Here is a 13,898-nt window from a genome sequence, read left to right on the forward strand (position 1 = left end):
TCTCTGCACGGCTGGGGAAGCGGCAGGGTGAGCTTCCCGCGTACAAGGCCTTGACCCTGCCTCTGGGGTGAGAGAGGAGTTCAGCGCCCAGGCAGCCCTTGGCCTCCCTGCTGAGTCTGCCTGAGACCCGGCAAACTCATTCCACCAATGGGAAGCGCCTTTGGGCTGCAAGGGAAACGGGGACTCAGAACCTGATCCTGCAAAGCCCCCACTCCAAGAGTAAGTGTTCCCAGGATCAGCCTCATTGCAGAACCTTACACCCCATCCCGACTGGCAGGTCATCTTATTTTAGTCGGTTTCGTCTTTGTCTGGGAGAGAAGGTCCCATTTTAGAGTCCGAATTCAAGGGGAACAAAAAGGGCCTGACTCTGATCTTGTTTACACCAGTTTTACAAAGCAGAGACACCACTGACTTCAGTGGAATCACTCCCCATTTACCCTGGCGTTACTGAGATCGGAGTCCGGCTCCGGAAGTGGCGCTGAACCTGGGTTTGCCACCTGTGGGAGCCTCCTGGATTCTTTATCAATACCAAGCACAGAATCTCTTGAACCTGGTTCTCCTTAGCCCTGTGTCCCGTGTGGTCAGCATCAGAACAGTAGATTTTTATCCCACTTTGCATGCACTGACGTGAACGTCTGCACAGGGTGCAGGGCACTGGAGAATCAGGACTTCCCGACTCTGGTCCTAGCCAACAACCGCTGATTGCGGGGTTTAATATCGCAAAGCAAATAACAGAAGCCCCCCCAAACGAGCTGAATCCTGCATTAGGCCCAAATCCAAATTTTGCAGCTCCATGGAACACAATACACTTAACGTCACCGGTCTGCCCTTGGGTTCCTGTGTCTCTTCCATTTCTTAACCGTGCCTCCACCCCCCTCCGTTTCCCCACCAAGACTGTGATTCAGAAGCGGCTCTGAACAGGGAATCAGACCCAGCATATAGGAGACGAGGGGGAAAGATTTACAAAACTTGATCGGCTTACACCCTCAGAGCACTGGCTGTGTTTTCATTTCAGCCCAAACAGGTTTTTAATTCAGACCCTTCCCTTGCACACTGGAAAAAGAGTTGGGTGAGAGAGACTATGCCTCTGAAACATTTTCTGACTGCACAGGGTAGATTTTGGTCGACCGATTCACGGGTCTGGGTCGATTTCGTTGAATTGTTTCAGTTAAAACAAAATTGTGAACAAGTCAAAAATGTTTCATTTTTTGACATTTTGGTAACGAACTGTTTCCATTCTTTCAGATTTTTACTTAAAACAGCAAAACCGTTTTTAAAAAGGTGGAAGCCGAAAGGAAACGTTTTGGGTCGGGTCAAGTGAAACATTTTGTTCAACCTGAAAATATTTTGTTTCGATTTGCTGAAAATGCTGAAAAATTTCATTTGCGTGTCCACCGAAAACAATTCCTCTCCCCCCAACTTTTCAGACCTGCCAGCAAACCAAAAGACCTGTTATACACAGTTCTAGCTGGAATCTCAAAGCCAAGATCCTTGGGCTCCTGCGGGGGCGTTTGAGAGTGAAACCGACTAGTAACAAACAAGTTAAATTGACCAGTGTCACTCTATCTAGCTCAGGGTTTTACACGGCCACTCACCATCGCAATAGCTGGGCACATTCCGTTTAAAATCTAGAGCACGAGCAAAATCCCTAGTGGATTTCATGGCAGCTCTGGCACTTTTCTCTTTTAGGGGGTCAAAACTCTGCTTGGGGCAGGGTGCTTTTAGGGGTTGGGGTTTTTTTAGATTTTATTAATTTCCTTTTGGGGCGGGGGGTTGTAGGTGTTTGGGTGCAGACAGGGTGCCAGTGTTGGTTCAGGGGTAGATGCAATGTCTGCATTGGGAGTGAGGCACGGACGGGGTGGCAGTATTAGGGGGTAGATGGGAAGTCTGTGTTGGGGTTCAAGGGTAGAGGGGGTGTCAGTGTTGCAAGTGTGACGAGGAAGCGCTAAGACAGTCAGCCTCTGGATTTGACTGATCTCCCCAGGGAGTTTGTTCCATAGCCAGATTTCCCCGCCCCCCACCCTCCCCTCATGCTATAATGTTCCTGTGAGAGCTGGGAGAAATGCCAGCAAATAAAACAGGATCAATGGCGAAAAGTAAATTTAATTTTAAAAGTTCTTTCAGTCTGAATCATCTCAGGGCTTAGTCAACAAAAGGTTTTTTTTTTCTCCTGTAAAAGGAGCCTGGTTCTCCATTTGCCCCACACCTTGTGCAGTCATTTACGCTGGTGTGAAACTCTGCCATTCTGCTGTGGTAGCACTTTGCACCAGCGGCAATGGCAGCACAAGGCGCAGGGCAGTGGAGAAGCCGAGTTTTAAATGTTTATTGCTAGCAAACCATCTAGGCGGCAGTGTGGCTGAGTATATGGAGGACGGGGTCCTCAGCAGTACTGGGTTCTGTTCCTAGCTCTGAAACTGGCCTGGGTGGGTGACGGTGGGCAAGTCACGGCCTCGCTTGGTGCCTCAGTTTCCCCATCTGTAAAATGGGAGTAATGATATTGACCCTCCTTTGTGAAGCGCTTTGAGACCTATGGATGAAAAGTGCTGTATAACAGCTAGGAATGATAATAATAATAACGATTAAACCCCGGGCTTCAGGGTTCAAACAAAGCTCTAACTATTAAGAATCAGGATGGGACTTTCATGGGGGCAGATTTTCCCACTTCTGCCTTCTACCGGGTTCTACACCTTCCTCTAAAGCAGCTGGTGCTGGGCGCTGCGGGAGACAGGCCACTGGGCTAGCTGGACCTCGGGTCTGATGCAGTCTGGCAATGCCGGTGTTCCTAATCAGACAAGATTTGCTTTTTGCTTTTCTAATTAACGCCCCCGTCTGGACCCGGCTCTCCCGCCAGGCCGGTGTCAATCTGGAGCGACTCCGTGGAAGCCCACAGAGGTAGACTGCTGTGACCAGACTCAGCCTTTCTCATTTTCCTAGGGGCGGCAGCAGGGAATGCTAGACTGTGGTGGCGCCCTGAACTCAGAGCGTGGGCAATAAAGATCAACGGCCACGTCAGGGACTGTGCGTGCTCAGCACTCTTGAAAAAACTCAGGCCTTAAACACAGGAATCCAGAGTCCCTCTGGTCTGGTAACCTGTCTCCGAAAGCGTCTGGGGCTAGATGCCTCAGAGGACACCTCCTAGTGGACACCGGTGGAATAACCTACTCCTGGAGGAAGTTCCTTCCTGACCTCCTCAGGGAGTGGCTAGCTCACGCCCTGAAGCAGGAGAGTTTATAGCCTTTATAAATTTAACACCATCTAAACCAGCTATAAATCTACCCACCTCAGCAATCAGATTTTTTTCCCCCACCGTGGTTCTTACCATCTTTGTGACCTTCTTTTCTTTTCTCCCTCTAGACTCATATGATTGATTAGTTGCTTTTAATGGGTTGATTCCTCCCTGACTCCGTTCTCTTTTGATCGGAGGCCTGGCCTGTTTCAGAAAGACGTGTCGTACCTGTGCCAGGGTGATTAAATCTCACCCCTCAGGGCACAGAGGATTCAGAGGTCGCTGAAATCTCACGACACGTACGCCTGAGACATTGCGAAGGTTGTAGGAACAGGCCTCTGATTACACAGGGTTTCAGCCACCTCATTATTACCTGCCCTTGGCAGCTTGGGCCCAAATCTCACAAGCTTCCCCACTGAACCCAACTCCCAGTTCAGCCTCAGACCTGAATCCTCAACCAGAGCTGGTTGGGAACTTCCCGACCAAACGATTCTCATCGGGAAATGCCGAGGGAGGAAAAGCCCACTCTATCCCTAGACTCGGCCGACCCCGCAGCTAAAAAGCGGGGAACATGCTGCGACCTCGGACAAAGCGGAGAAGATTTAGTCGGATTTTTTAGGAAGCTTTGGTTGATCCCCCGTAAATGGAAACCAAGATGTCACTGGCCTTCCCTCTCCCGGCCCCCTCCCCCTCGCAGCCCAGTCCTTTCCCTTGCTGTTCTGATTATTATTTTTTGAGGTGGGGGAATAAAAACGGAAAATTCCATGAGTGTGACCCACCCCAGGTAGCCAGGCGGGGAGGGAGCTCATCGGAGATGTGGGAGAGCAAGGCCTGAGTTCCCGGCCTGGCTTTCCAGCCAGCCCTGCCCGAAGTGTCATCTGCATCGCGGCCCCCTCCCCCAGTCGCTGTTCGTTCAAGCCCATTTAATTCCCCTGCAACCCTGTGATTCTTTCTTTCTTTCTTGGTATTAGAGTAGAGGCCCCGGCTAAGCTCAGAATCCCAGCTAGACGCTTCTGCCCCCAAAGAGCTTCCGATCCAGATCAGGTGCTCAAAGGGTGGGTGAGGGAAACAGAGGCACAGAGCGGAGAAGCAATTTGCCTGGGCCAGGACCGTCCCAAGGCCCCATTCTAATCTCAGGCTTTGATGGGGCGTCATTGCAGCCTGGGTGTCTTGCAAGTCCCCGGAGAAGGGAAGATGATCTGGCTCAGATCCAGGGCAGGACTGGGATTAGAACCAAGTTACCCCAGCCTCAGGCCAGGCGGTCACCGACAGAGCCAGAGCACCTCTGCTAGCCCCCGGCTTTCCCCGCAGCTGTTCCTGTGGTGATCCCGTCTCTCCTCTTCTCTCCCGCTCACCGCAGCCGTGCAACGGGGACGCATGGCCCACACGCAGACCAGCCCGGGCCAGTACCTGCTGAACAACGGAGACCCGTACAACGGCCACTCCTACCTGACCGGCTTCATCTCCCTGCTGCTGCGGGCGGAGCCCTATCCAACCTCCCGCTACGGGGCCCAGTGCCTGCAGTCCAACATCATGGGCATCGAGAACATCTGCGAGCTGGCCGCCCGCCTGCTCTTCAGCGCCATCGAGTGGGCCAAGAACATCCCCTTCTTCCCCGACTTCCAGCTCTCCGACCAGGTGTCCCTGCTGCGCATGACCTGGAGCGAGCTCTTCGTGCTCAACGCCGCCCAGTGCTCCATGCCGCTGCACGTGGCCCCGCTGCTGGCGGCCGCCGGCCTCCACGCCTCGCCCATGCCGGCCGACCGGGTGGTGGCCTTCATGGACCACATCCGGGTCTTCCAGGAGCAGGTGGAGAAGCTCAAGGCCCTGCACGTCGACTCGGCGGAGTACTCCTGCCTCAAGGCCATCGCTCTGTTCACGCCAGGTGAGTGGCGCTCAGGGACGGGGCTGGGGCAGATCTCTCCTCCCCACTGGTGCTTCCTGTCTCAAGCCCCTCCCCTTGTTTGCACCAGGTGAGTTGCAGCAAGGGGCAGGGGCGGTTGCCTTGTGCAGGCCAGCTGAGCTGTGCTGGGGGATGGGGCAGGTCTGTCTCCTGTTTGTAGCTGCCTCCTCCCCATCCTTAGGGCTGGTTACAAATGTTTCATTGTGGCTTTCGGCCCAAATTTTCCACCTCGTTTGACATTTTCTTAATGGGATCTAAAGCCTTTTGGTTTTGAGGGGTGTCTCCTCTGTCCCTTCACCTCCGGGGAGAGAAGGGGGTGGGCGGCAGGGGAGATGGAAAAAATGTTCATTTCTGTTTTCAGTGTCAGGATTTTATGTTTGTTTCACTTTTTTTTTGGTCAGTTTCACTTTCGCCTGCTAGAGCAAAATGCTGGTGCTCTTTAGGGTTTTCAACATCACAAGAGAATTGCATTAAAAAAAGTCATGAAATGTTTCCGTTAATATCGGGTTTTGTTAAAACGCCTCCTTTTTAAAACAAAACCCTAATTTGGGGAGGTCGGGGCTAAACTGACAGCGCAGTGTTGCCTGCCAGCACTCACTGATTTTATCGTGAGTCTCACGATGTTTGCTAGTTTTCTTAAAGCCCCAGCTCCTGGACTCATGTGACTACGTGAGATTCTTAACTTTATTCTTTCTCAGCTTTTCTTTTGTCATAGCAGAAAAAAAGCTTGGAAACCATGACCCCTAAAGGGTAAAAAGCCCCCAAATACAAAAACAAAAGGACAGACGGTGAATGCAAAGAAACCCAAATGAATTCGCTTTAAATTTTTTTTATCATTTTTAAGCCAATTGCATGATGGGGGGCGGGATCTGACTCGTGGTTCTTGAACACAGGAGGTTCTAAAGGTCTTTCTGAAGGTGAACTTCAAAGCAAAAAAAAGTTAAAGAAAAAAGTTAAATCCTGATTTGTGTGTTCAGAGTCCCGTCTCCATGGATCAGGCCATGAGCTGCATCCAGCAGTGAAATCAGATTTAGTTCATTTCTCTCAATCCTTCCTCCAGATTTTCAGAAGAATTTAACATCCAGCAGCTCTCATTTAGGCACCTAAACACCAACAAAGGGGCCAGATTTCCAAGACTGCGCTGAGCACCCAGTCGCTTGCATTGTTCTCTATGGAAATTACTGGATTATAATTTTCAATAGGCGCTGCTGGTTGTTGAGTCTGTTTGAAAATCTGCCTCTTGGTAGTTTCTGGCTTAATTAACATTCATCAGGTGGAATTTTGACAGGCAATTTTTTTTGCTGAAAATTCACCCAAACCCAAATTGTTCTCAAAACGGGGTCAGTTTTGAAGAACCTCCCAACTCGAACCATTACTGGGGAAAGAAAGTTATGAGATTGTCAAAATGTTTCATTTCTGACATTTGCAAAACCAAAAAGAGTCCGTTTCCTGAGACGAAACAATTGTTTGTTTTGAAATGTTGGTAAATTTAGGCTAAAAAAAATGGGGTGTTTTAATCAAAAGGTTGACATTGAAATAAAGCATTTTAAAATGATCAAAGCAAAATGTTTCAAATCGACCTGACCCAATTTCCACCCCCCATATTTTTGATTTGCAAAAATTTTTGAGATTTTGATTTTACATCCTGATTCAGGGTGGGAAATTTTTTGATAATAACTCAAAAAATTTCATGGATCAGGAAAACTCTTTGTGGCCCAGCTGTGAGAAGAGGATCCATTACAGATCATACCGTGGCTTGCATGGAGACTTTGTGCATTCTCTATTTGTCCTGCATCTTGCTCAGTTATTTAGGCTGATGCACAGTGAATGCAGCGCACTACCGTTCTGATCTGGGAGCATCTTACGCTCGCTTTGCACTGCTGACTGTTTCTCTGGGGCCTCGGTCCACACAGGAATCTGGGGCTTAGCTCTGGTTTCCTCTTTGCTAAGCGGCTCTCCTTGAAATCGGTGGTTTGCCCCTTGGGGTGACATCAGCCGTTGCCGGTGCAGTAGGTTCTGATATCACAAGCACTGGGGGGGTCTGACTTCACCGCAACGCTGCACAGGAGAACCGGGAGCTGGGGTGCAAAGAGGAGCAGTCGTTAGAAAAAGCCACTACCCACAGCAGCACAAGAGGGCAGCGATGGGTGGGGGTGTTTCCTTGTTCTGATTTTCCACACTCACTCTGGTGTGGGAAAATCCACATGGATGTGCTAGCTGGGGTCTGGGTGGAATCTAGCATACACTCCCTTTGTGCTGAAGCGCACAGCGAGGCATATACTTAGGTTGGGTCATCCAGCATTGGTTGTAGGTGGAGAAATATGAATGGGTTATTGGTCTATTCCAGCAGGATCATAAGTCTCTGAGGACACGGTAGGCAGGTGACCCACAGACTGGATAGCTTAGACATTTGTTCCGGTCTGGCAAAAAGCAGGATCAATGGATCAATAGTCTGTTCATCTCCTGGCAAGTCTGGTATTCCCAGCCACACAGGGAAATGAATCTGAGAGCAGATGTCCTTAAAAAAGTCTAGACATTTGCCCTCAGTTCAGGCCTGTATTTCCAAAAGTCGGCTGTTTTGCTGCTGCGGCATTCCAGTCGGCGGATAGATTGACCCCTGATCACCGACGGATGGGGTTTTAGAGCAGAAAACCGGTGAAGAATCAGCCCTTCTCAATTAAGGTTAAAATCCCCGATCTGATCCTAGTCAGGAAGGGATGATATTTTACTGGCCAGGGAATGCCTGGGTGGATTAGTGACCTGTAGGCCTGTTCTATTACTGACAGGTCGGAGTCACTGAAAATCCTGAGTCCAGCCCCTCTGCCTAAATCACAAGATTGGCTCAAAAACCACAAGGGTTTTTATACAATTCTCTTGCAGTGCTGGAGACCTGACAGATTGTCAGCATTTTGCGAGTTCAGGAGAAAGGGAAGCTGATTAAAAACAGACCGTGTCACTAAGGAGGTTCACTGAATCAGGGAAGTCAAAAACCCGGCAAAGAAAAAACAGAAATGAACATTTCCCCCCTCACCTCTCCCCGCTTTTCTTTCCCGGGAGGCGATTTCTTTTTCAATAGCAAATGTGGGCTTCACGTTTTCCAGCTTCTAGCTGCAACCGGCGGGGCGAGAAAGGAACTTTTAAAAAAATAATTAACAAGCAGAAGGAAGAAGGAAAGCTGAGATTCTCCCATCATCCCCTGATGCTGGGAGCTGGCACTTTAAGGAAAACCAGCTGCTGTCGCGAGAGGCCTGGCGACGCCGTGATGAGAGCTCCAGCTCAGGCCTGGCAGGGTTTCCCCTCCATCCGGGAATAGCCATGCGTGTGCCCCTTACGCGAGGGATCCCACCGTGCCTGACCACACGGCCCCCCATGGTGATTGCCCGGGAAGGCAGCTAGAGAGGGGCTCAGACTTTGGCATCAAACGGCATCGATCAGGCTGATCTCAGTGTGGAATATGGGCAGGTTTGCTTCATAGGGGGCCCTGTCAGCCTTTCATGCCGGCATCCCGGGGCCAGTTATTACAGTAGCACCCAGAGGCCCCAGCTGACCTTGCGGCTGGCTCCATGGCGCTAGGTGTTGTACCATGCCTAGCAAAAGGTCCTGCCCCAAAGAGCTTATAACCTCACCGGAGGGGGTGGGGAAATGATTTGCCCAAGGCCACCCAGCGAAACCAGTAATAGAACCCAGGTCTCCTAGACCACCTCCCTCACCACTAGACCACACTGCCTTTACTGGCCTCTGCCTCTCAGCCTGAGTGACCATGCGTTTTGCTGCCCCAGGCAACTCTCGGTGGTCCGTCTGTGCGCCACTTCACAGATCCCATCTCCCGTGTCTTCTGTACGCAGCCTGATCCGACTTGTCATGTGCCCCAGCCACTCGCGCCAGCGCCAAGTGCCAGCCTTAGGACAGCACCACGCGGGGCCCGCGGAGAAGCACCCCCTTTTTCCGGTCAAGGCCATGTGTGCAGCAGGGCAAGCTACCGCAGCGGCTGGACACTGCCCTCGGCCCCAGCACGCTGCCAGCCCTGACCGGCAGACGAGCCGAGAAGAGAGCTCCGTTTCCAGGCCACCGACCAGTGACATTTGGTCTCGACTCCATCTAGGCCAAGCTGCATGTACCCTTTTCTCCATCCCCTGAGCCAGCCTCTCTTACTCAACTCAAGTTAATTCCCCTGACCATTTAGAGCCTGAAAGTGGACAGGTTTTTAGAAGGGAAATTTCCCAGGCTTCCCCACTTTCCCCCCAAATACATTTTCACGGTCAAGCAATTCCTAGTGTGGAATTCATTTTCTGGGACACCCCCTTCCCCGACACACACACAGTGAGGTCTCCCCCCGTGCTGCTAGCTCTTCTGGCTTTATCGCGAGTCTCCTGCTATGTCATCTGGTTTTTTTAAAGCCCCTGCTCCTGGAGTCATGTGACCATGTGTAAATCTCAGCTTTCCGTTACCAAAACCACAAAGTTTCTGGCCCTTGTGGGAGCACAGAAAAGCTTGAAAATGTGACTCCCAGTGGAAGGGAAATCAAAAAATGCTGGAATAGCAGGAGCACTAAGGGCCATCAGCAGAGCTTTGCGGGGAAGCAGGGCGGGACGCGGAACGGGACTAAGGTGCATCGGCAGAGCCAAACGGCATGAGTAACCCGGCTGCTCGCCCCAGTAAGAGGGAGGCAGCGTGGACTAGTGGCTAAGGTCTGGCGAGGCTCTCACGAGACCTAGCTTTTAATCCTGGCTCTGCCACTGACCTGCTGTGTGATCTTGGGTAAGTCACTTTGCCCCTTTCTGCCTCAGTTTCCCCAACCACTCTTTGTCTGTCTGGTCCATTTCGATGACAAGTTCTTGGGGGTAGGGTCTGTCTCTTGCTACGTGTATGTACAGCACCTGGCACGATGGGGCCACGATCTCAGCTGGGGGAAGGGTCTCTGTGCCTCTGCTTCCACTCCCATGCTTGGTCGGTCTTGTCTATTGAGACTAAGCTCTGCAGAGCAGAGGCTGGATGTGCAGCACCCGGCCCCGCAGGGCCCTGATCTCAGCTGGGATCTCTAGGACCTGCCATAACAACAACGAAGCCGCAACACTGGGGAGATTTTTGCAAGACACCCCTAGGGCACCTAAGGGCGTGAGGCACAAACAGCCCGTTCCCTCCCCCCCACTGCACCTCCCAGGGGCACCCCATCCGCCAGGCCTCTTGGTGGCCTTTGGAGGAAGGGTGGCACGATGAGAGTTTTTAGGAGCCAGCTATTGTCGGCGGCGTTGGAGCCGTTCTTTCAGCCCGGGCTAACGGTCTGTGTAATAGCGGGGCCGCGTCTGAAAGGCTGCGGGTGTGAATGGGTTCGCGCCGAGCCCCCTTTCAGAGCTGTCAATGGTGGTCACGGCCCCCGACTGAATGGCGAGAGCTCATTCAGGGCTGTGAAAGGAGCCCCTTCTCCTTTGCCTCAATTCAGGCCGTGAATTGAGCAAACTCGGCTGGGCCGGGGGTGTCCTTTATTGCAGGCTGGGAAACACCGACCTTCACCCAGCTCCTCGCACGCCGGGCCCTAGGGGAACCGCTCCCGCTTCGAGGATGAATGGCTGGGGTTGGGGAGATGTGTCTGGAAGGAGCCCGGGGGTGAGCGATGCTCTAGAGAGAATAGGCCGCTGGGAGACGTAGAGGGCACGGCAGGGAGGCGTTTGGGGACTGGGGACGAGGCTGCACTGGGCGAAGGGGTTTGGAAGGGCGAGGAATGGAACGCTCACTTCTCTTTGATCACGGAGATGTTTATCGGCACCTTCCATCCCAAAGGGTCTCGAAAAGCCCCGGGGGAAATTGCGGCAGCCGCTGCTACGATGCAGCCACTGCTGGGGTGGGACGCGGCAGCTTTGGAACAGTGCACAAAAACGCTGCGCACATTTTAGGGCCGGAAGGGAAAACTAGCGTATGCAGCACAGCGGGTTGAAAACTTCAAACCGAAGTGCCAGTTCTGTCCTTTGGGCCGGGGTTGAAACAGACCCATTTCTCACCCGGAAAATGATTTTTCCCAGGATTGATTAACAATTGAAATCACGATTGAAGATTTTCCTTTATGAAAAAATCCGGCTTTTGAGAATGATTTTGGTAAAAACGTGCCACAGAGAAAGAAAAGCTGAGAGTCTCTAGCCAGGGATTTTCCGTTATTGCAAAAACGGCCATTTTTATGCCTCCAAAGAGTTTTCATTTAGAACCTTTCATTTAGCGCTGGTATCCGCTGATGTTTGGGGGGGGAGCTTTTGGCAGGGTCTTATGTAGCATATTGCAGTTTAAACAGGACTCTGACGCAAGCTCCCTTCCTTGGCCGAAGGTCTCAGAACTCTAACGAGCCCAGGTGGCTAGTGGTTTGGTGCAGGAATTATACAAACTGTAAAACCCGCTCATGTACCAAAACAAGGGTGCATTGGGGAGTGGGAGCCAGGGCTCCTGGAAGAGAGGACAATCAAGAGGCTAGAACAAGGGTCACTGAAATTCAGGCCTCTCTGGGTTCTATTTCCACTTGCGATCTTGTGACAGTCAATTGACTTATCAGTGCCTCAGTTTCCCAGGTTCTCTTGTCTCTCCACATCCAGTCCCTCTCTGTTGTTTGTTACTCACTTGTTGCATCACATACATAACTGGGTTGGGAACTGCTTGGAGACAAGCACCGTGTCTGTTTGGTCAGCCTGTAATGTGCCTAACGAGGTCATTGATTTGATCCCCATTGCCAGGGAGCCCTGCAGGTTAATTGGCTGTGCCAGGCAGACCCACAGGTTAACCTTTACTGTGCCAAGGAGTCCTACATGTTAGCCCCAACTGTGACCTGCAGCAGGGAGTTCCACAGATTAACCCTGACCATGCCCTGCCCTGTACAGGCTGCTACCGAGAGCCGTGTTCCCTCACCCGCCTCCTCCCTTGCTCTCCTTGCAGACGCAGTGGGCCTCTCGGATCTGGGCCCCGTGGAGAGCATCCAGGAGAAGTCGCAGTGCGCCCTGGAGGAGTACGTCCGGAATCAGTACCCCAACCAGCCCAGCCGCTTCGGCCGGCTGCTGCTCCGCATGCCCTCCCTGCGCATCGTCTCCGCGCCCGTCATCGAGCAGCTCTTCTTCGTCCGCCTGGTGGGCAAGACGCCCATCGAGACCTTAATCCGGGACATGCTGCTGTCGGGATCTAGCTTCAACTGGCCCTACATCCCCATACAGTGAGGAGGGCGGCAGGAGGAGCTGGGGTTTGCGGGGCAGCGGAGACGCGCTCCTGGATTCCGTCCGGAGCAGGAAGGATCGTCGTGACCCCTCCCTGCTTTGGAGGAATGGGCAGGACTCACGGCCGGCATGTTGGAGGGCGGGGGTTGACGGTCCCCGGTGCTGGGGCATGGGGCCCAGCGTCTGGACTCCAGAGAACAAAGGGGAGTGGAACTGATTCTTGAGGGGATCGATTCTCAAAAGGCCCTTCCTGTTCCATTTCCAATGGGGCAGGAATTCCCACTTGCCCCCCACCCCCCAGCCTCGATCTAATCTACCAGCGTGACACGGACATAACCACATTTAATCATGCAGCTACCTGCACCCGTTTGCTTCTGTTTGACCTGTACGCACGGAAAAATCTGTACCTTCCTCCTACCCCGGCCTGCGAGGGGACTCCGCAAACCAGGGCCAAGCTGCACCCCATCCGTGGGACTTCCAAGCACCCAACGGTTTGCCGCTGCCCGGCAGCTGGGCAGCTGAGCCCACGCGAGCCTGTCTCTGGCTTTTGACTATATTTGGTGTCCGGCAGCTGAGAACTGAGGACTCATTACCGGAGTGGCCTTGATCCTGCGACGAATTGCTCTCTCCCTTTTTGGTGGGGGCAGGAGGGTTGTCAAAAAAAAAAGGGGGTGGGGGTGTCGAGGGGTGTCCCGGCTTGGTAAGACACACACAAAGCCAAGCCTGCAATCTCATTGCCCGTGTGTGTGTGCGCGCGTGTGTGTGTGGTGGGATGGGGAGGGGTGAAGTTTACCAATTCCCTTGGAATAAAAGAGGCCTGAGGCATGGACTATTTATAAATAAAATAAACCTATATTATATCCTGAATTTCATCCCTTGAACATGAAAGTGTATATTCTCCCCCACCCCATCTCCTTTTGTTTTTTAATTCCTCCCTTCTCCTTTGTAAAGATATTTTGCTGTGGATTGTGGATTTCTCTTTGGAAACAAACAAAACAAAACAAAACAAAAAAAAACCCACCACCACTTCTTCTTCTTCTTTTTTTTTTTTTTTTTGGTGGAGCTGGCGTTATAATTAAAACTGATGATTGCTGAATTCATTCCAGGTTTTCTTCTTCTTGCTGGAGTGCCCTGGGGCTCTGCGCATTTGGGAAGCCGAGCTGTCTGTTCGCCAGCCACCGGCGGCGGAGACAGATGGTCCCACCTAGTGGGATGGGGCACGTGTCTCGGGGAAAATCTAGCCCAGCCGCCACTGTTACATGTTACCTTGGTGGAAAGAATGTAAAGGAGGCAGGGCCGGTGATGCAGGTTCGGGGGGGGAGACTTATTCCAGGGGCACTTAACTTTAAGCCGGCGTGGAAGTGTCATTCCCGAATCCTGCATGCGGATGCTTTACTGAATCTGGACCGTAGCGAGGGCTAGGGTGACCAGATGTCCCAATTGTATATGGCCAGTCCTGTTTTTTGGGTCTTTTGCTTATATAGGCTCCTAGTACCCCCCTTCCCACCCCATCCCGATTTTTCACATTTGCTGTCTGGTCACCCTAGTCGGGGGCAAGATCTCACCCCGAGATGTACTCAGACTA

At 52.1% G+C, this 13,898-nt stretch overlaps 1 protein-coding gene across 2 annotated transcripts in view; it reads left to right on the forward strand.

The window, feature by feature from the left end:
- The window catches only part of LOC123352029 (nuclear receptor subfamily 2 group F member 5-like), a 34,140-nt gene extending 20,749 nt beyond the window's left edge, over nt 1-13,391 (forward strand). For both annotated transcript variants that reach the window (XM_044991722.1, XM_044991721.1), the window contains exons 2-3: nt 4,587-5,111; nt 12,042-13,391. In XM_044991722.1, coding sequence (XP_044847657.1) covers nt 4,604-5,111; nt 12,042-12,316 — 783 coding nt within the window. In that variant the 5' untranslated portion in view covers nt 4,587-4,603 and the 3' untranslated portion in view covers nt 12,317-13,391. The remainder of the gene's footprint in view (nt 1-4,586; nt 5,112-12,041) is intronic.
- The last annotated feature ends 507 nt before the right edge of the window (nt 13,392-13,898 follow it).

The sequence above is a fragment of the Mauremys mutica genome, chromosome 17 (assembly GCF_020497125.1).
Source record: "Mauremys mutica isolate MM-2020 ecotype Southern chromosome 17, ASM2049712v1, whole genome shotgun sequence".
Classification (NCBI taxonomy): domain Eukaryota; kingdom Metazoa; phylum Chordata; order Testudines; family Geoemydidae; genus Mauremys; species Mauremys mutica.